This window comes from Neltuma alba, unplaced genomic scaffold, assembly GCF_004799145.2.
Source record: "Neltuma alba isolate B1F8T4 unplaced genomic scaffold, ASM479914v2 tig00011607_pilon, whole genome shotgun sequence".
Taxonomy (NCBI): Eukaryota; Viridiplantae; Streptophyta; class Magnoliopsida; order Fabales; family Fabaceae; genus Neltuma; species Neltuma alba.
This window is the reverse complement of record NW_021636258.1, coordinates 1-21,385: the sequence shown is the minus strand read 5'-3', so window position 1 is coordinate 21,385 and position 21,385 is coordinate 1. Positions and strand designations below refer to the sequence as shown.

Sequence of the window (21,385 nt, the reverse complement as noted above, 5' to 3'; positions counted from 1 at the left end):
TAACGGGTCGAAATTCAATAAGGATCAATAACTGTCAGCATAAAGTTGTTTGCATATGAGTGCTCCCGGGGGGAGCAATAATACTTAGACTTGAGATCCTATTTAGGATATGTTAGATGCCATTGCCGCTCAATCAAACCATCCTCTAAAGTCCAAAGTTAGGATCAGAAAAGCTTATGTGCCAATTTTAAATTTTAAATAAAGTCCTAATTTGTGACTTTGTGAAAGTAAAATGTAACTGCCCCTTTAAAAGTTCATAACCCCCATGTTCATACTCTTGTCATTATCTTGGCCCAAACATTGGATGCCCCTTTTAATGGGGAAAATTGTGTCAGTATATATTAATAATCACTATTTATGTGCCCTAGCCAGAAGGAAGCTAGTTTTGTGACATTTTAAGGTCTGTACTATTATTTTAGTATCCCTCGAATAGAGTTAACAGATTGAGAGCATCATTTTAGTGCTTTGTCGTTTTGTTAAATTCCAAACCATGGATGCTTCCTCTGACCTGCGACCCCAAAGGAAAAGGCATAGCCCCTTCACCGATTGAGCTGGCAGACGCAGTCGTTTCATTTGCAGGTAAAAATTGGGGTGGGACAGCTGTTTATTCTTTGTAAGGGAGCAAGTCATAAAAATTGGAATTAAGAGAAGACTCAAGATAAAAAGTAAATAGATAATAAAAAAGAATTATTGAGAGTAAGTAGGAGCATGATGTAGATTGTTGACTTTTGAGATAACAGTAATTAAGAGTGCGCAATGGTCACAAATGGTAAGACAGAGAGTCAACAGACAACGATTATTTCCGTCAATGCTTATCATAGACTTAATCCATCCCTATTTCATCGTATGGATTTGAAAAAAAATAAAATTGATGTACTACGTAAAAATGTTTATCTTTTAGTCTTACCCTCGATTTACTGTTACATCATTTTTAATCATAATTACTTCTATTTAACGCGTTTTATCCCGTAAAGGCGTTACTTAAAAATAAGTATTTATTAATTATACTTTAAATTTGGAACAAGATGTGTGTTCAGAGATAATATAAAAATTCAAATAGAAACACAGGATGTGTCTTCTTCTATATTTTGTGTGACCTCAATATTTATTCTTATTTTGAATATTTGTTGAGATTTTCTTTTTACGCCCTTTCATAATCATGGTCATAATCGGGGGGCCTCATCATATTTTGTTTGAACGTGGTGTTATTTATGAGGGAATATGGAAAGAGACATGAAAAATTAAAGGAGATACTTATAGTGAGTGGCCTACTCCGCGGTACATTGATTACTACATTTATGCTTTTTGAATTTTCAAGGGGTCCAATACACCAAAGTATCATAACCATTGGCTCTTCGACCTGCGGTTTTATAAAAGTCTTTTCTTATCTTCTTTACATTTCTTTTTTTTTGTGGAGAATAACATGCAATGAATCCAAGAAGACGAGGTGGTTGGGCGGGCACACTGCACTTCATGGTACAAATGGCAAGGGCCACTTTCTTCTGCCCTATCATTTTTCTATGTTCTTTTATTTATTTTTAACACAGTTCTGTTCGAGACACTTCGAACATTAAATATTACTTCCTCCGTTTTTTATTATAAGAGATGAAGAATCAAATTATATTGATAAAAAAACAGTTAAAATTAGTTAAGAACAATCAATGTGTAAAAAGTATAATTTTTTTCTAAAAATGCCCTCATTAATAAGGAGAGAGAGCATGAGAGAAAACAATTAAATTATTAAAAAAAAGAGAAGTGGGAGAGAGAGAGTGTGTGAGTTAGAGACAATAAATATGGGTAAAATAGGAAATCAACATAAAAAAGTAGAGACAACTTTTAATTGTCTCTTATATATATGAACATGTCATAAGTATCAAATGTCTATAATAAGGAACAGAAGGAGTAGCATATTTTCTAACAGAAATTTAAATATTAATTTGTTATATTATAAACAACTAGTTTTTTCTACTAAACTAAACTGACATTGGTGATTTTTCTGTTATACTGTTTCCTTTGACCTTCCAAATAATCAATAGTGACCTCATCTAGGTGAGTTGGGTAGGCTTTTATTTTTTGATTGAAGTTATCTAAGACTCAATCAGGTAATTCTTTGAAGAAGAAAAAATAGTGCCAACATTTAGTGTTTCACGCTATCTTAAATAGCATGATGTTCAATAAAAGAATACATATACTTCAGGGAAAATAAGATGATTTTCATTTCTCTGTTAACATTGGATATTTTATAATTATCATTCAATACAAATTACTCCTCCGGTCCTAATTATAAGACCCAATTGACTTATTTGAGGAGATTAAGGAAATAAGTTAAGTTGGTTATTTATAATAAATAAGTGTTGTCATTCTTAAAATATCCTTACTAATTAAGTATATTGGCTAAAACTATCATTATTAGAAGGATTATTTTGGAAAAAAATGCATAAATATAAGAAACAAAATGGATTGGGTCTTATAATTAGGACCAAATAAAAAGTCAAATTGGGTCTTATAATAAGGACCGGAGGAGTAGATTTTTTTCCATGTCGTCGTTGTTATTTTGTGAACAGATTGTCTCATTATTGAGGATAATCCAATTTGACTTTGTAAATTCTCAACATGCCTTGTGCCGAAATAAACAAAAATGTCATGAGATAGAGCTGATAATACGGACTGGTGGTACAGATACAGACCAGCCTGCAAGAGAGCGGGCTAGACCTGCCAAAGCCTACTCTTTTTTTTTTTTGGTTGAAAAATATGTTGTTACAAAATTAAAGCAAGAAGCTAAGGACTAAAATGATATTCAAGCATAAGTTAATAATTCTTCAGCAATTTAACATCATTAATCATTATAAAATAGTGAAATACATTATTCAAAACTGTAAAAAAAAAAAAACTTTAGGAAAGGACAAGCTAAAAATTTAATCTAATAAATGGGTGTAGTTATAGACATACAAGTTGAAGAGGATTCTGAATGGGGGTAGTTATTTTTGTTATCGCTTCAAAACTGTAAAATTTTGCATCTCAATCGTAAACATATATTAATTTGCTCAGATATTAACAAAATTATAAACTAACGTCTGGAAGGCAGAAGATATATGAGATAAAGAAGAAAGATATGATGTTGATTATTGATATGCACACAAATTGTTATTGCCAGGGGTAAAGATATGATGCTGCTGGGCAAGAGTTTTATTTTTTTATTTTTTAAATTTCATGATTAAAATTTCTTTATTTTAGTTTTAAAAAATCATTTATTACTTTTTAGACAAAAAAAAACTCTTATTATTGGTATGGGCTGGGTTTTAAAATTTGAAATGTTAAAATTAAAATCAGAGTCTTGGACTTGAATAGTTGATTGTAACAAGATATCAAAGAGATTGGTTTTTGAAAACGAAAAAATAAAACAACAGGTTAGCCCACGGCAAAGAGGGTTCAAAACGGTGTGGACTGAAATAGTCCACATCTTGACGGGTTGGCAACGCATCATTTTTCGCGGGCTGACTGGCTAGGCCCAGATTGCCGACTCTACCACAAGGTCTCAACGTGTCTCGGGGAAGAATTAATTGGGCCCATACAGAAACAAAATTTTGTGGCCTCCATTTTTAGGATGCCCAGTTCAATCGTATCACTGCTCCAAAAAGCCTTATCGTATTCAAACAAACTTAGCTCCCGAACATAATTTTTTTAATAAGAATAAAAAATTTAGCAATGGCGATTTTTTCTTATTACGTACAAAATCACATTAAAAGAGAATTTAATTTCAGTCCGAGCGCAAATAGGAAATTGGGACCCTTTTTTTTAACTTAGGGACAGTCCAGTATATGTATGTTTTTGTTTAATAAAAAGTTACGCTAATAAAAAATGTTTGATTTAATTTATTTTCAGTAATTAAATATTTGAGAAGACCTTGCTCGTAAAATTCAAAAGTACCTTTTCTCATAGTCTTCAAATACCCAGTACCCACTAGCCATATAAAATCAAACTATTCCTAAATTATTTTGTTTTTTTTTAATTCAATGTAGTAAAGCATTTTGGTCAAAAAAAATTCAATGTAAAGAACATGCTTAAAAAAATTATTCTAATGGTAGTTTAAGAATATAAAATATAAATGTCTTTTTTGACCAAAATATAAATTTAAAGTACTCTACAAAAAATAAAATGAGCATTACTTCACGGACAAACTTCAAGCCCATCACCCCCAGATACCCAATATTTATTGGGACGAGGCTGGTACTAAAAATACGGAGGCAAAATTCAAAAGGATTGCCAAAAGTTGAGACCTTTTTTAGTTGTTTTGGCGGTTTAGGGCAGCCAGCAGAGGCAAAGGGGTACATCGGCGAGATACACGATGGCGGAAGACGACTACAATGACATGGATAGGGGATGCTCTGTGCTCTTTCTTCGTCATCTATTCTTCTACCTTACATAGACATGCATAAAATAATGGTTTTCGCTTTCCAATTCAATTTACATACTTGAATATACTTCTCTAGAATTTTACATAACACAGTACATTTCCTTGAGTTGAAGTTAACACCTTTTGCTAACTTTGAGATCCTATTTTCTTTCGGTTTGTAAAGACTGAAACTTTTTTCGACTATCTTCCCATGGTTATGTACATTCATCTTATGCCTCTGCATTGCTAGCTCTATATATAGCTGTCTTATACTGTTTCATTATTATACATGTTTCGATTGTCAAAAAATTAGTATGCATGTTTCATTGAAAGTGGGTGCTGATGCAGACATGAAGATGAACCACCAGAGCCTGAGATTGAAGTAAGGGAATTCTGTCTCTTATGCCTTTTTGTCCCCGCATATTTTTGGAACTTTATTATTGAATAACGAGTTAAGGAACAAAATTAATCGAAAGATTTTTTTGGTGCAAATTTGACCGTAATTTAAAATGGTAATAGTAACGGTAAATATTACTATTATAATAGTCAACATTGTTAAGATTTTGAACTTGTAAAGCAGATTTGTATCCCAAAAAAAAACTTGAGTGGCCAGCGCTGCTCAAAACTTCCGGTATTGAATTCACTGGTGAATTAACTGGTGAACAGGAAGTTGCAGAGGAGGATGTGGAGAACAATAATAACGATGACATAGCTGGAGAGCCTCTTGAAACTGAGGATAGGGAAAAACAAGAACATGTAGAGCGGCCGAGGAAGACATCCAAATATATGACAAAATATGAGCCTGCCCGAATTTTATGCACCCTGCTCTATAAATCAGGTCCGTTGTTTTAAGTTCGTTAACTCAAGATTCTGTCGATCATATCTTTGTCAAAGCATGTCTTGTTTTTCTGTGGTTGAGCAGCCTGAGTGCACCTGTCATGGTTGAATTGGAGAGTAAGAAGGAGGCCGACCCTCTTGAGGTAATTCCGCGGTGCCACATTTAGTAGATTATTTCTTCTGCATATTCTGAAATTTTTGTTTCCTTTCAATTTCTGCATTTCGGCATGCCATGAATATCCACTGGGAAGTTTTCCCCTCTAAACTTGTGATCTCAAAATCAAGCTTCCAGTCCTTTTTCAGATTGGCCTGGTGCCTTTCATTTGAAATGTGGGAAAGTAGTCTCTAGGCTTGTCTTGAATTCACATCCTCATTGGGCATTGTGATTCTTTTATTGCACGCTCCTCTTTAAGAGCCTGATTTTGATCATTATACGCAATGCTTTCCATCCTAGCAATATAAATTGTCCCATATCAGCCTTGAATTGTAGAAATCTGATACCCCTCAATTTTAAGGATCGCCTCTGGAATTCAATAGCTCTGAATTATTGTTTTATTCCAACTTTAGCTTGACTGGATATTATACTATCTATTCCATCCTTGTAGTATAAAATGATCTATGTCCGTTTTCGAATTCTGGAAATTTATGTTTACCTTGTCACTTGTCAGGTACACTCCCTATCTAGTTTTAAGATTGGCTATGGAGTTCAATAGCTTGGCGTTACATCTAGCTGAATTGGTGTTTGATTCCACTTTATCCTTATTTATTTGTTTGGTGCCTGCATTTATTGTAGGAGGTGTTTGGATGGAAACCAAACTATGGTTTCAGATGTGATTTTACGATCTACGAGGTAAATATGTAGAGGAGTTTATCTCGATTTGTGGAAAAGTGCTTCTGAGGGTATCCAAACACCCTTGTAATCTTTATATTTCATATCAATATCTGGTTTCCTTGTTTGTTAATGCTTCTGCAATTCCTCTATTTTTTATTTATTTTTGGTCTGTTTTTGTGATGCGATGGCTTCACATTGTCATAGACCTTCACCAAAATTCAAGGGTCTGATATATTCTTCCGACTGCTTAGATTGCTTTGAAGGAGCTGCAAGAGCGGAAGACACCTTTTACTATCCGTTGCTACTTGCCTGATGGAAGGTAGATTCTGGGCATTATAGAAGTTAGGGCTCTCTCTGGTCTGTTTAAGGGGAGGAAGGAGCCTGAAACTTGGCATTTGTGTGAATCTAATGGGTTTTTTTTGTTTTCTTGTGAAATTTTCAGCCATGAGGATTGGGGAGTTGACCAACTCATTGTGGAAGACTCTTGCAAGAAGCAAGTAGGTAGCCTGTATCTAATCAAAATAGACTGAAGTTTTATATTTAGAATTAAAAAAAAACCTTTTAACTAGCTTTTTATATTTAAGATTGGAAGGATTAACAGTTTGACAATTAAGCTTGGCTTTATTAGCATGTGAGTTTATGATTCCTGCTCATGTACTGGAAGTGACTTACCTTTTACTCACTCACCAGGCAAATGCTGCCACTGTCGTGAGGGTTCCTTTCTGTGGACTGTGTTGGTTGTTTTGTGAAATCAGCAGGCAATATTGCCTCTGAAATGGACTTTATCATGAACCCAAAAGTCTACTTAGTCCATGGAAATGTTGCAGCCTTTGAAAGTTGAAAGAAAAGAAAGTGGCCAGAGAAATTGGACCTGTTTTAAACCTTTTTATCAAAATTTTCCCCCCTCTGCTTAACCCTTGCCCTGGTCAAATGCCTCATCATTCATTCAGACGGTAATTAATTATTATATGGTGGAATCATTGCTCTTGAGGAAAAAAAATTAGTGGTTTAGAGGGACGACACTTGTTAATGTCCGCAAATCCTGTGTCGAAGTCAAACTGTAAATTGCTTGAGGCCTGCAACAACCGACACGTGATTGCGAATTATGTGATAAAAGCAAGGCATTTGTTTAATACAAAACTCAGACGTGACTATTAATTATTGTTTTAGGACTCATTTAGAATTACGATTAGGAAAGTCGTGTTTCGTGCAGATTGATCGACCAAGCAAGCTTGTTATATAGAATTTATACACTCCCTTCCCTCCTTAAGATGTTTTGAGTGAACTTGATAACAAAATAATGACACAAATATTGGGATTAAGTACAAATATTGGGATTAAGTATTTTCTACGTTTTTTTAATGAGATGATAATGGTAAAAAAATGATTTTATATTGATAGTTTTAATGAATATAAAAGAAAATGTTTGGCTGAAGAAAAAGAATAGAAAAGAAGAAAAGGCACCGTAAGAAACCAGGCCATCCATGTGATTTGTGAGAAAAGAAAAGAAGATTGTGTTAATGAAGGCGGCCTGACACGATTGACAGCCGACTAGCTTGAACGAAGCAGTTTGATGACATTGAGGCAACAACGTTGAATGTTTGTTTTATTTAAAGAGACCGTTGTTTAATCACTTATATTAATATGGTATTTCTCTTATCTTATTTATCAGTCACTTTCAACACATTTTACATAAATCAAGAAAAACTTTAAATTTTATTGACTCTTATTTAAAATTCAATAATTTTTTAATTTTATTCGTATTTAATATACATTATACCTTATGTAAATAAAATCAACATAATAATAAATGAGAGGTAAAATTATATATCCATACAAAAAATTTCTTTTAATACCCTATAAATAAAATCAAAAAAATACTCTCTCTATGTTCTATAAATAGGACTAGGGGAGTATGATGTTAGAGGCATTGTCAATTGCTAAATATGAAAAAAAAATTTCAATAAAGATTCAAATATTAATTCATTTTATTGAGAGACTTATCTTTTTTAACTAAACTCAATTCCTACTAATTTTTTTTTTTGTGATAAAATATATTGAGAGTAATTTGTGAGTAGAGAAAGATGGGCACCATGTTTGGCTTGTTGCTTCGTGATTCATGAACCAGTGGGTGCTCTTTTGCTTTTGTTGGGGACACCACGCGAATATAAAGCCCGTTTGGTTCAATCTTACCTTGGAAATGATAATTACGAGGGTATTATTAATCCGGTTCGGCTGGGTCTTTTTGGGACATATTTTCCTGTTAAAAATCAATATCGAACGCAACGAGCAGTATGTTTCCGAAGTCAAAAGGCCTGTTGGTTAAGATTTTTGCTTAGTACAAAGTGGGTCCGTTTAGATTCACCATTAAAAATCCTTATAACATATCTCAATAAAATTAAAATAAAATTTTTTCACATATTTATTTTGTATTTTATAAGTCAAAATTAAAAAACTGTTTATAAATTATTTCAAATAACTCAGAAAGCTACTTCCCCATTTTCTTTTATAAGATTTTTAATTAAATTATGTCATTTATAAATAGTTAAAATTAGTTAAACATAATAAATATGTAAAAATTAAACCTTATTTTTTTAAGCACGTCTTTATTTAATAAGAAAATAAATAAATACTAATAATGACATAAACAATAAAAGAGAATAAATTATAAGAAAAAGTGAGGAGAAAGAATAAAAAATTAATCAGAGATAAAGTTAATAAAAATATATTTAATGTTCAACTACCTCCAGAATGATGTTATAAAAAAGGCCAAATAAATTTGCTCCTATGTTATTTTATTTTATTTTATTTTTTCTGACCACAGCATTTGCGTGCGGCAAGAAATCTACCTGTCGCCCGTCGATTTTTCTCCCACCTTTTTCTTAACGCTACCAAATTTTGCTCTCAATTACGTTCATCGCCTCATCATTTTAACTAATTCAGCATTGGAGTTTCCAATAACTTAAATTCCATTTCATTTATTTATTCATTTAATTTTGTGTTTAATTATTTATTTGCTTTCACAAACATACCAAACTTGCTTCTTCTTTTTTTTTTTTTAATGTATAATCATGTATGTAGCAGTTTATTAATATTCTAAGGAATCAAATTAACTATTCTTTTTATTTTTAAGAGGTGAAAAAACTTTTACTTAAGTTATAAAATTGATCCATGTTTGGTTCCTTATCTGGAATTTTAAATGTAAACTAATTTTTCTTCATTTTAATGAATATTTCGGTACCGTGATAACTCATTAGCATGCTAATTGTATTAATTTGACTTTTAGGTGTCTAGTCCAATTAGTTTTTTTTTTCCTATTAAACGAAAGTATCAGTTTGACAAAACTTGTTTCATATCATTGGTACAAAACAAATTCAAGTGGTTACATAACAATTAATTCGTAAATTTAAATATGAATTATCTCATGATTGGTTGGTATTATGTGTGTAACCTTTCTTTATAAGTAAACATGTGATTCTTGATCTGACAGCTGTTTTCAATGGTAAACTTAATTGACAGGTTTCCCTTTTCAATGGCCAATTAGTTTTTCTAATAATCAATAATACGTAATTCATTATTATTAATGACAATTCATCATTTTGAGATTATTGATTAGGCCTTTCTTGAAAAGCAACTAATTATTCAATTTCAATCCCTTCCTCTACAGGGTTTCTTACGGCAGCAGGGAAAGCTGAGATTCAACCCCAATTTTTTAAGGGTTTTTTAGTCTCTGAAGAAAATTATTTTTCTAAATTCTTTTGGCCAACTTAATTAAAAATTTCACGATAGTAGTTTTTTTTCAAAGACTAAATTATAAATTGCATTAAACTAGGGAGGTCCGACCGGGGGATTGCATGCCGTAGTTTTAATTTTAAAAGCTACGTCCAACTTGATAATTATATCTGATCAATCAAATTATTTTTTCACAATTCTTAAATGATATTTTTTAATTTTCCTTAAAATTATGTTAGCAGTAAAATCAGGCTCTAATAAGTCTTAATATTTCATATTTTGTCGGAAAAAAATTAGTAGAAAATAAATTGGAGGACAAATTTCTGCAAATCCATGTTAAGATGTTGAGAGTGCAAAATATAAATCTTTAAAATAAAAAAAATGTTAGATACAATATAATCAAGGTTTGCCATTGTAAATTGATTGGATTGGGAGTATAGGAAATAAAAAAGAGGATATGGAATTTTATTAAGGAAAAAAAGAGAGAGTATGTTAGATACAAATACAATATAATCATATGATTTTATCCTCAAAGTATGTCTTAATCAGAGAGTATTATTCAATATACAAAACTGAAAAAAAGTTTATTCCTTTTTAATTTCATTTTGAGCAAATGTATTTGAGGGTGACATTAATTATTGGAAAGAGGAGGAGGGTGGGGGCAAGATCAATCGGTTCTTATCTTTTAGGAAACCAAATTATAAAGTATGTTGATGCACGTAAATCCTAATCATTATTATCAAGTGTGTTGTTAATGGGCACTAGCAATCTAGCATGACCTAATTCAGTTGCTTTCATCTCCATAATTACTTTTTTTTGGGTTCTACATATAAAATAAAATAACCAAATTACATATATTAAAAAATTAGTTAAAGACAATAAACATATAAGAGATATATTTTCCTTTTCACAAATACCCATGTTTAGGTGAGATGATTAATGCCTTGATATGTAATTAATTAATATGGTTCGAATATTCATTAAGAGTACTTAGGCGTATGAATAAAGAATTATACTACTTTCAGTCTTAAATATAAAGTTTATTTTGTAATTCAATTTACACTAAATTTTATATTTAGGATTTAAGATAATGTCTTGTATAAGTGTGGACTGTTGGGAGTCCTGTTTTGTTTGTTCAAACCTGAAGCCTCTTCTATATTTATACGTTCATAAAGACCCACAATAAGTTTGTCTGGAAATTAGCTTGCAGATCTTGTAAATTTTTCTACCCATTTTCGCGTTTATTTTAGCAAACACAGAAAAAATAAAAGATGAAACATAAGAAATTTCAAATTTAAATATTTGTTTATATAAAAAAAAATGGTTTCCTATCAGTTATTCGGTACCATTTAACCCCTAATTTAAATATAACTTCATAATAAAAATAAGAAAAAAGTATATAAAATATATAAAAAGCTACAATATTCATAAATTATAAATAGTGGGACCCTATATAGTGTACTGGAAAATAGGTTTCATTGAAATAAATAAATAAATTGATTTTTTTTTCATTTTACATGTATAAATGCGTTATGCCGAGACAAAGTTCACTTTTAATTTAAAAGACCCCCTAAACTAGGCTTTATCTGCATATTGAAAATTGCACGGATACGTATAAAATAAAAAAAATAATCGGAAAATAATTGATAACAGGAAATACAGAGTATTTTTATGATAATTCAAATCATATAACATATTTAATCAACATATTCTCTATGATATGTGTTTTTCAATTTTTCAATAATATATTTAGACAGGTCAGTGTCAATTGGCCACCTTGTTACAGGCTCCGGAAACAAAAACATAAACACGCATATTATGTCACCTCATCTTGTGTATATATAGCACCCAATGCCCACCCTCTTATGTGTGAACACTTGCACCAATTAATCTCGTATATTTTATATTCTTTTTATAACATATATCAGCCTTGTATTGGTTAGAACTCTTTGGAAGTAGTTCTCTTCAATGGACCGGTTTTTTAGGTATAAGTATTCTTTTATCAGAAATAATTCTATTCGAGATGCTGCTAAACACTAAATATAAACACATATCTCAAAACTAACTTTTTTGTTAAATCTAACACCTATCAGTATTAAAAGCTATTGTAACAAGCACAGATTCTTAAAAGAGTCATATTCCAAAGGCTAGTGCGTTAGAATTGGAAAGCTTAGCAATGCACAAGTGTTGGAAATTAAGACTGTATATATAGATTCTGCTCTTCACACCTTAAAAGAAATAATAAATTAATGACGAAATTTGTAAATTTCATGGTAAAATAAACATCATTGACACTAAACTAATAATTCACTGTTTTCCAAGGAATTATTATTATCCGTGTTAGGTGATCAATGCTTTATAAGTAGAAAAGGGAGAGAGAATATTAAAAAAATGATTATGGCATTTTAAGAAAAACATGTCATATTTTTTATAATTAACTAATTTATCTAAACTTTTTAATCTAATTAAATTAATTAAATAGGTATTATATTAAGAACCAACGGATTATATTAATATGAAGTATAAAAAGTATTGGGAGTTTTGCAAAAACGTCAATAATAGAACTAATTTTGATCTCCATAGAAATATGGCGACCCAGTTTATTGATGTGCACGAAAAGAATTATGATGAAAGAGAAATCAACAAAGCGACCTTGATCCACACCACACGGTACAACTCACGATGAAAATATGTGATGTGAGCTATCCCCACACACCCACAAGCCCCAATTATCTCATCCCATGCACACTCATGTTTCCTCCTTCTACGTCCCTTTCAATCACAACTACTTATTTTATCTTCTCCATTACTTGCACCTTTATGTATAGAAATATTACAAAAACTTTAAATCTCTCCACCAGGATTTTGTAAAATAATTAATTCATTTTTCAGTGACACCAAAATTAAAACATGCACGCATTTGTGGATTATATTTTATTGTAATGGCAGCTAGCTAGCTAGAAGGCTGGCTATATATCTTTTTTTATTTAAAAATATCAAGAACATTTTACATGAAGAGGTTAAAGAATAATTGGGTCATTAGATGTAATTATTCCCAGAATATATACTCTTTGAAAAATTCCACTTTTTGCCTTATTATTTGGACTCATCGATGGATTGCCTCTTTCTCTCTTTGCTAAAAAAACCAAAACCAGATGTTACCCTCTCTCCTCTGCAACCTTCCTAATAATACCTCCGTATGAAAAATATGGAACCACCCTCTTCACTTTCTTCCTCTTCTGCCTCCCATCTTCTCTATCTCCTCCTCCTCTACCATTAAACCCATATCAGATTTCTGATCTCCCCTTCCATTATTTCTTTCACTTTTCTTCATGGGGGCTGCTGTCTCTTCTGCAAATTCTGATCAAGGTGATGCGGGTTCTTCTTCTTCTTCTTCATCCCCTTCAAGTCCTGGTCTTGGGGATATTCCAGAAAGCTGTATCTCGTCTCTGCTGATGAATTTTGATCCGCCGGATATTTGTAAACTGGCGAGAGTAAATCGAGCTTTTCATCGAGCTTCTTCTGCAGATTTTATCTGGGAATCCAAGTTGCCATCGACGTACAAGTTTCTTGCCCAGAAAGTTCTTTCTCCTCACTGCAACATCGAAACTATGACTAAGAAAGAGATTTATGCCCAGCTATGTCGTCCTAATCTCATCGACGGCGGCACCAAGGTAAGTTATCATTCCTTATTATCTCTGATGATTCTTCGACTCTTGTCAAAGATGATACAGATTTTGAAATTAACGAGTTGATCATATTCTTGGATGATTATATATGTGTAGGAAGTTTGGCTGGATAAATGTAGCGGACAAGTTTGTTTGCTCCTATCATCCAAGTCCATGAAGATAACTGGAATAGATGACAGAAGATACTGGAATTACATACCAACTGATGAATCCAGGTGAGACACAGCATTTTTTACTTGTTTTAATCTTAATTTCTTCATTTTCAGTTTTATTAATTATCTCCTTTTTTGCAAGTTAAAAAAAAACCTGAAGTTGGATTAATTTCTATTGCTCATCGAATAATTAATTTGTTTTATGATAATGTTTCCGTTCCAGTAACCACGTGAATACTATACACTGGTCCAACTCTTTCATGATGTCTGTGTTCCTAGATTTGAACTATCTATATCTCTGACTCTGAAAGTGTTTTATAAACATATATATATATATATAATAAAGATAATATTTTTAAAAACAAATATTATTTCTTCTGGGCATGGGAAAGGAGTTGTTTAATTTTGAAAAAAGCAAATAAATATTGTAAAAAACTACCTCCTTACTTTACGAAAATTCTTACAAGATATGTCTCCTGAAGATCTCTCCTATATAATCTTGTTTAGCATATATGGATGGGCAAGTTTTGAATATTGACTGAGATAAGAAATTTAAGTGTAGTTTATATCTTCAAGTTAAAGGAACTGATATAAAAAACGTTTACATTTCAATTTTTTTAATTTGATTTAGTTATTATTTTTGTGCGCTAACTGTGGGAAAAAATATAACTTTCATAAGAAATATATCAATCAGTTAAAGAATTTAAAATTAAGTTGACATGTCAGGCAAAAGAAGAGACTAGAAGATTTACCCACATAACATGGCCAACTTAATATAGAAAATTATTTAGTTTGTTGATTCATGGAAGTAATCGATGTTTGATTAGTATAAACTACCTATATTCTAAGCTTCCATTGACTGTCACAAAGATAAATACTTTTTTTATGCTAATAATTGTTCCCTGAGATTAGGGCGGAAGCTTGGAAAAAATAACGTTTAATTTGCTGTCTGCCTGATATTTAAGCTACGAAGTTGTCATCATACAAAGTAGATATTTAATTATTTTATCATAAAATGCCCAATAGGCAAAGCCATTTGCTATATAAACTAATATATAAAATGACCCAGGCATTATTCTCAGTTACTAAAAGTTTAATATTTTATAGGTCACGAATAAAGGGAAAGAGTACAAGCACTTTGGTCTTCGAATATTTAGTAATATCCGAAAAGGACTTTTATTTTTTATTTTTTAAGAAAAGCCATCTTAATAATTATGTATTTATCATGTATAAACATGATTATATCCAACTTTTTCAGATAAATTTAAAAAAGTTCTGAATTAGTAGTTGTTTTTTCCTTGCAATAATGCGCGAATCCATATTTGTTTGTATTGGAATTTGAAAAGTAACATGCCTTCTGTCTTAAGGTAATTATATTGTATAATAAACAAATTATAGGACAGAGCATGTGCCTTCATCATTATAAGCATTTTAACTACTTGGTTTTAAGAAACCTAAATGAAGGATTTAATGAATACCAAGCTTGACGTTGAAGATAATTATGTTATACTTTATTCTTTGTTGGAATCCACTCAAGTTGTTTGCAAAAAGCTTGAACTTTTGGAATAAAAAAGCCAAAAGTTATGATGTTTTTAAATGTGTTTAGCTTGTTGTCACCTGTCACCAACTCGACAATGGTCCAAAATGTGGATTTCTTCAAATCCGTTAGTAATGATTCGATGTTGCAAAGATTAATCTTTATATGTTTAATCCAAAACACACATGATCGCTCAGAAGAAGGTGCTGAATTTATTATTATATGACAATGCCTTTAAAAAGGTAACAATATGCTGGGATTCCTCCATAACCATGGCCCCATCCCTCAAGCTTGTCTCTAACTTTAAACCTCACGATTTCTTTTATTTTTCTAAGAAAATATTTGTGTATATTTTCAAAGGGTTAAGGACCACTTTTGTTTTGAAAGTATTCGTGAATTAGTTTTAATTAGGGTATCTAGAAGTTATTTTTACTCTATCATCTTGAAATTGTTAGGAAAAAGAGTAATATCACTTTTATCATTAAAAATATCAACGATCAATGTTAGTTTTTTAATAAATAGAATGACATTGTTCATTTTTCAATACTTTCACGACAAATGTTTGAAAAAAAAAAAATCTAAATACCGTAACTCTTCTGAATATTTCTATAGCAAAAGGTCTCGTTAAAAATGAAAAAGACAATAAAGTGGCAAAGACTAATGTTAAATGCTTTATATAATAATAATATTTAGAATGAAATATATAATGATTTATTTTTTCAAATTGCAGGTTCCAGAGCATTGCATATCTGCGGCAAATGTGGTGGGTAGAAGTGGTAGGAGAAGTAGAGTTGGAATTTCCAATTGGTACGTACAGTGTATTTTTCAGGCTCCAATTGGGTAAGGCCTCAAAGAAATTGGGCCGACGTGTCTGTAATGTGGCCCAAGTTCATGGCTGGGACATCAAGCCCGTCCGATTTCAGCTATCTACATCCGACGGCCAGAAATCCACCACGGAGTGTTTTTTGAATAGCCCCGGCGAATGGGCCCACTATCATGTTGGTGACTTCGAAGTAGAAAGCCCAAACAAGCCCATTAAGATAAAGTTCTCTTTGGCCCAAATCGATTGCACCCACACCAAAGGTGGTCTCTGCGTTGATTGCGCCTTCATATGCCCAAAGTGAGATTAGGTTTTAATTATAAGAAAAAAGTGAGAGTAGGGACCAATTCACGTTGAATTAAGGAGCTTTATAAGAAAAGTTAGGCCTTTCTTTAATTAATCCTGTAAATAATTATAAATCTGCTTGAATATTTGTAGATACAGATCATGTGAATACATAGTAGTCTTTAGTTTAATTTGTATATATCACTCGTGCCATATGCTGGGATGAAATATTTAATGGAGCTTAAAGTCACATTGACAAGTTATTTTTATTAAATTATGCACACAAAAAAACCTATAAATCAAGGTTACTGATTTTTTTTCCCACATTCCAATGGCAAGTTAAATATGTAATTTATGAGGGTAAGTTAATTAACTGAATTACTACTGATCGCATTATCTGAAGGTGCAAAAAAATTATTTGAATAAATGATAAAAGCCCTAATTCGATTTCACATAAGAGATCTCATTACTAATCCTAATTATATTTATATTAAACAGCTCATTTGTTTTATCCAGTAATTCATGTTTTCATCTAAATTTCATAAAATTCATTCAGTTTTGGTATTTTATGCAATTTTTTAAGATGATGCCTAAAATGATATAGAAAGCAAACTATTAATATATTGCCTCCGGTCCTTAATATAAGATTTTGTTTGAATTTTATTTTAGTCATAAATATAAAACCCCAATCCACTTTGTGTCTCAAATTTATGTATTTTTCCTCCAAAAAGTCTTTCTAACAATAGTAGTTCTAACCAATACACTTGATTAATAAAGATATTACAGGAAAGATAACATCTATTTATTACAAATAACTAACTTAATCTTTTTTCTTTAATCTCCTCAAATTAGTCAACTAGCTCTTATGATTAAGATCAGAAGTAGTATCACATTTTTTAATATCCTACAAGGGGTTCTTCTTTCAGGAGAATACAACGGTGAAATTGATGAGGCCAAGTGGTTCTAAGTATCCAATTAGCTTCTGCCGCGTGTGTACTATTTAGCCACACCAGCCAAAAGAGATACTCAAATGGGATGAAAGAGTGGAGGTATAATATTACCTGCCGTGCTAATTAGGATTAGTAATATCAATTTTGATTAAAGCATCATCACTGTCACGGAAACGCGATCGAAAAAGCTGTTTTTGTTTTAAAAGATATAAATAAAATCGCCGGGAATATTTCACCCAAGCGTCTCAACTTCCTCGAGCGGGACCTCCAACTCAAAACAGAACCACAACCCCTACCTATACCGACAATAACACCTCCCTTCTCCCTCCACTTTCCTCTGCCTCGTACCCTCACTTCTCTCTTTCTCTTTCAAATCTCACGTATTTTCTGGGTTCCTCTATATCCCTTCTCGTCTTGCTGCTCAAAGGTGCTCGCGTTCTCTGCTTTTCGTTTTCAACTTTCACGTGTTTTCTTTTTCTCCTGTTTATGTTCTCTCTGTCTAAAGTTCAAATTTTTAGCGCCATTTCCCTTTTTTTTTTTCCCCTCCTTTGATGCCTTCTTGGATTCCTGTCAAACCTAAATGATGATCTTTTCGACGTTGTTTATAGCCAAATTTTAATCTACTCAATTTTGTAATTTTGAAATGTTTGTTTTGATGTTATCTGTTAGTTATGCTTTTGGGCTGCCAAAGTTGTTCTTTCAATTTTTTGATCGATTTGTTAGCTTTTAAGTTGTAAGATGATCTATTTCTTATAGATATTACAATCACATCTCTTTAGTGTTCTATTTCGATATCTTCCTGGATGTAAATCTACATTATTTGGCATTTTTTCGCTCAATCATGGTGATCACCGTGGTTTAGAGGACCTGTGTTTTGTATTTGATATTGACTTGTATCACTCTGACAATTAACTTCCACCTTCATCTTAGATTTTGATACTTGAGAATATGTCTGAAGCGGAAAACAACGGGGATTTTATTCGTTGGCTGGGACCTGATCTTTCAATAAAGATTCTTTCCCATTTGGATGACCCTTGTGACCTTGCTCGTGTTTCTGCAGTTTCACGTGCCTGGCACCATTTTGGTGAGCCCTTGAAGTTGAATTAATCTCCTCTGTGTGATGTTTTGGTTTAAACTAGAGATATTTTCATATGCTTGTATGCTCATTGTTCTTGGAAAACTTTCTCCTCTTGTGAACTTTTGGTTCTATTTAGACATGCCTTGGACTCAAACTTGAGATTTCTTTAGTTTTCAGTTGCTATTCATTAGTATTGAGTATTATTTTATTAACATGTGCACTTGATATTCTGCAGTTGTTGAAAATGGCCTTAGCAAGCAACTTTGCTTGAAACTGTTTCCTGAGTTATCTTTTGCTGCTAATGTTATCGAGGCAGACAACATGATTGAACCAACAAGATTTGTTCCTGGGAACCCTATGACTTGGGATTGCCTCAAGAGAAATCATAACGTTTATGCATTCTTGGCACGTGGTCTTGCACCGTATGTGAGGCAAAATTGCATTTCAGAAGCTGTTGTTGCATCCAGCACTGATAATTACCCTGAAGAAAGTATTCAGAATACAATGGAACCAAGGGATAGAACTGAAATTAGGGCATCATATTGGTCAAGTAAAGGGGAAAGTGATCCTTCTGTTCCTGAAACATTAATTTACAAGCTGATTTCCAAAATATGTATTGTTACTGAGATCTATATCCAGCCATTCCAAGGTTAGCCTACAGGATCGATGAAATTCATATTATTAATTTATGCAGGAAATATATTTAGTCGGCTGACTTAGAATTCATCTTCACATGTCAGCGTATTTTCAGCATGGCAATCCTATATATTCAGCTAAGTCTGTTCGATTTAGAATGGGCTATCTAAAGCAACCAAAGGAATTAAAGAGTAATCGGAAGGCTAAACGAATTTTACAGGGCAAAGACTTTGTATGGACATACACTTCGCCTGAATTTCCAATGGCTCAGGTGTGTTACATTGAGCAAGTGTGGTATCTTCTTTATTCTAAAGTTTCTATTATCTTTTGCCCTTATGATATGAAATTTCATAGAAAAATTCCTAATAAGTATCATCCACATCATTCTGTATTGCTCATCACGGTTTAATTTTAATCGTGTATCCATCTTTTTCGCTCTTCTAAACAAATGCAATAGTAGCAGGAGTTTTATTAAGTGGCTTTTCTGAGTGCTTGAGCATCACCCATTTGAGTCTCTGTTTTCTCTTTCATGGAGTAGTAACTTGATGGTATCTGAATATTCAGCAAGCATGGATTGTGAATTGGAATACCTTAACCACTTAGTGAATGTTACAGGAAAACCGCTTGCAAATATTCAAGCTACCTGAACCTGTCTTCTGCGTTGGAGGTGTGCTGCTAGTTGAGCTGTTGGGCAGGGTTCAGAAACAACAAATGGATCAACTATATTACATATGGTATGTTTCTCATATTCTCTCTCTATCATGTATCATCTTATCACATTATAAATTGAAGCCTGTGGTTGTCCTCATTCTTGTTAAACCCCTATTGGAACAAAGAATAGATAGACTACTAAGAGTTCTGATGATATCTGTTTAAACTTTAAACTACACAAGAACTCCCCACTAGTTTTCAGGTGTTAGTTGAGGTGTTTGAATCTCTAATTTTTCTGACTGGAAGGTGTCATTTGATGTGTGTGTGGTGCAGTATTTCTCATGTTGGTGTTGTGGGACGGCCACTTTCTTCAGGATTTAGTGCAAAAATGCACCACTCAGGAAGGTGCTTCTTGAAGCACAGCCCTAGAAAAGACTCTTATTTTGTAACTCCGGTACCTTATAGGTCTGGAGAACCGCCTATGTGGCTGCCAACTGAAAACTCACCTTCTCGTCTGCGAACTTTGACTTACAACATGATGCAGAGGGCTGGGAGACGACTCTGGGGCTGGCCATGATTATGGTTCTTCTTCATAGTGTACACTGTACACATTCCTTTGAGCCTCACCAATGATGGGCATTGATTAAGCTTCAATTTTTTCGCTAAATTTTTTGTTTTTAAAATTTTTAGATTGCTTAAAAGGGCATGTAAATAAAAGAGTAAGAGAACTATGCAAATTTTTAGTGATTAATGATCTTCTCAAGCCATTCCCTCATGTTTCCTCTCCTTTTTCGTGTAGCCAAGGAAACATAAAACATGAAAGTTTGTATCAGCTCGAGTACACACACATAGCACGACATTGTTTCCTTCATGTGAGAAAAAGGGGAAGAAATGTAATTATATTGGCCAAAGAATAATTAGCTTCCAACTCAGCAAGTACCAATACTCTGCTACCTTATGGCTGGGGCAAAATTGTCAAAATGAATTTCGCGAAATTAAAGGTTACAGCTCTTGGTAGAACATAAATATAAAAACTTTTTATTAAAAATTTAGTTTGCCTGTCGCTGGACCCTCCCGAGACTGAGAGGCTGACACACATAAAGCGTAATGGTCCGTGTATGATGTATCTGTTCAGGTCAGAAAAACAAATGTATGATGCATCCATCGAATACTTTTTATAACAAATATTTGTATTTATAATATTTACTATTCCTTCACTTTAAAAAATATAAGCATCAAATAACTAAATTATACAACTAAAAAAATGGCTAAATTAGTTAATAATTAAAATATTTTATTTTTTTAAAATATCCATATTTATAAAGAGAGGCTAATTGGTATAAAGGATGGGTAAAAAAAACAGATAAGAAAAAATAAGTGAAAAAAATAAAAGCAACATATAATTAATTAGAAATAAAAATAAAAAATATATTAAATGATCAGACTAAACTAAAGAAAGATTGAATAACAAAAGTAAGAGGATGCATGTTGAAACTCTTAATAGGCAGGCACTGAGTGAAGGAACGATCAAAATCAACATTGATGGTTCTTTCAAAGAGAAGTGTGGGGAGGCTGGCACAGGAGTGGTGTGTCGTGATGGAAGTGGTCGTTTTGTTTGGGGGGGGGGATTTGGAAAGAAAGTTGAGGCTGATTCTGTTTTTATGGTTGAATGCATGGCGCTGAGAGAGGTCTTATTATGCAAAAAGAAATTCTCTGGACAGTGAGGTCCTTTTCAAGATGACTTCGAAGAATTCGAGTGCTGGGTGTGAATGGAAGTGTCCTAAGCTGCTGAA

At 32.5% G+C, this 21,385-nt stretch overlaps 3 protein-coding genes across 5 annotated transcripts; all 3 read left to right on the top strand.

Annotated features, from left to right (window-relative positions):
• Window positions 1-4,253: 4,253 nt before the first annotated feature.
• On the top strand, window positions 4,254-6,836 carry LOC114715693 (DNA-directed RNA polymerases II, IV and V subunit 6A-like). Its single transcript, XM_028900565.1, has 7 exons — window positions 4,254-4,382; window positions 4,744-4,775; window positions 5,060-5,238; window positions 5,313-5,373; window positions 6,314-6,381; window positions 6,505-6,559; window positions 6,753-6,836. The coding sequence occupies exons 1-7, from the start codon at window positions 4,346-4,348 to the stop codon at window positions 6,834-6,836; spliced, it is 516 nt and encodes a 171-aa protein (XP_028756398.1). The 5' UTR covers window positions 4,254-4,345.
• A 6,111-nt stretch (window positions 6,837-12,947) lies between these two features.
• LOC114715676 (F-box protein PP2-A13-like) lies at window positions 12,948-16,490 on the top strand. Of its 2 annotated transcripts, XM_028900542.1 has the most exons (4): window positions 12,948-13,468; window positions 13,580-13,698; window positions 15,903-16,302; window positions 16,333-16,490. In XM_028900542.1, exons 1-3 carry the CDS (start codon window positions 13,127-13,129, stop codon window positions 16,294-16,296), a joined length of 855 nt encoding a protein of 284 aa, XP_028756375.1. In that variant the 5' UTR covers window positions 12,948-13,126; the 3' UTR covers window positions 16,297-16,302; window positions 16,333-16,490. The 2 variants fall into 2 exon arrangements, with proteins under 2 accessions (XP_028756375.1, XP_028756374.1); XM_028900541.1 differs by having other exon boundaries at window positions 15,903-16,490.
• Window positions 16,491-17,499: 1,009 nt separating this feature from the next.
• On the top strand, window positions 17,500-20,365 carry LOC114715675 (F-box protein At4g00755-like). 2 transcript variants are annotated; one of them, XM_028900539.1, is made up of 6 exons: window positions 17,500-17,654; window positions 18,158-18,311; window positions 18,541-18,954; window positions 19,046-19,212; window positions 19,557-19,675; window positions 19,926-20,365. In XM_028900539.1, exons 2-6 carry the CDS (start codon window positions 18,176-18,178, stop codon window positions 20,167-20,169), a joined length of 1,080 nt encoding a protein of 359 aa, XP_028756372.1. In that variant the 5' UTR covers window positions 17,500-17,654; window positions 18,158-18,175; the 3' UTR covers window positions 20,170-20,365. The 2 variants fall into 2 exon arrangements, with proteins under 2 accessions (XP_028756372.1, XP_028756373.1); XM_028900540.1 differs by having other exon boundaries at window positions 17,501-18,311; window positions 18,622-18,954.
• The last annotated feature ends 1,020 nt before the right edge of the window (window positions 20,366-21,385 follow it).

Bases quoted from the DNA above. Each gene is read 5' to 3' on its own strand.
- LOC114715675 (XM_028900539.1), top strand. From the start codon at position 18,176: ATGTCTGAAGCGGAAAACAACGGGGATTTTATTCGTTGGCTGGGACCT. The intron at 19,213-19,556 runs GTGTGTTACATT...TGAATGTTACAG, and splicing joins CTGAATTTCCAATGGCTCAG to GAAAACCGCTTGCAAATATT. The intron at 19,676-19,925 runs GTATGTTTCTCA...TGTGTGGTGCAG, and splicing joins GATCAACTATATTACATATG to TATTTCTCATGTTGGTGTTG.
- LOC114715693 (XM_028900565.1), top strand. From the start codon at position 4,346: ATGGCGGAAGACGACTACAATGACATGGATAGGGGAT. The intron at 4,776-5,059 runs GTAAGGGAATTC...ACTGGTGAACAG, and splicing joins CACCAGAGCCTGAGATTGAA to GAAGTTGCAGAGGAGGATGT. The intron at 5,239-5,312 runs GTTTTAAGTTCG...TCTGTGGTTGAG, and splicing joins CTCTATAAATCAGGTCCGTT to CAGCCTGAGTGCACCTGTCA.
- LOC114715676 (XM_028900542.1), top strand. From the start codon at position 13,127: ATGGGGGCTGCTGTCTCTTCTGCAAATTCTGATCAAGGTGATGCGGGT. The intron at 13,469-13,579 runs GTAAGTTATCAT...ATATATGTGTAG, and splicing joins TCATCGACGGCGGCACCAAG to GAAGTTTGGCTGGATAAATG. The intron at 13,699-15,902 runs GTGAGACACAGC...TTCAAATTGCAG, and splicing joins ATACCAACTGATGAATCCAG to GTTCCAGAGCATTGCATATC.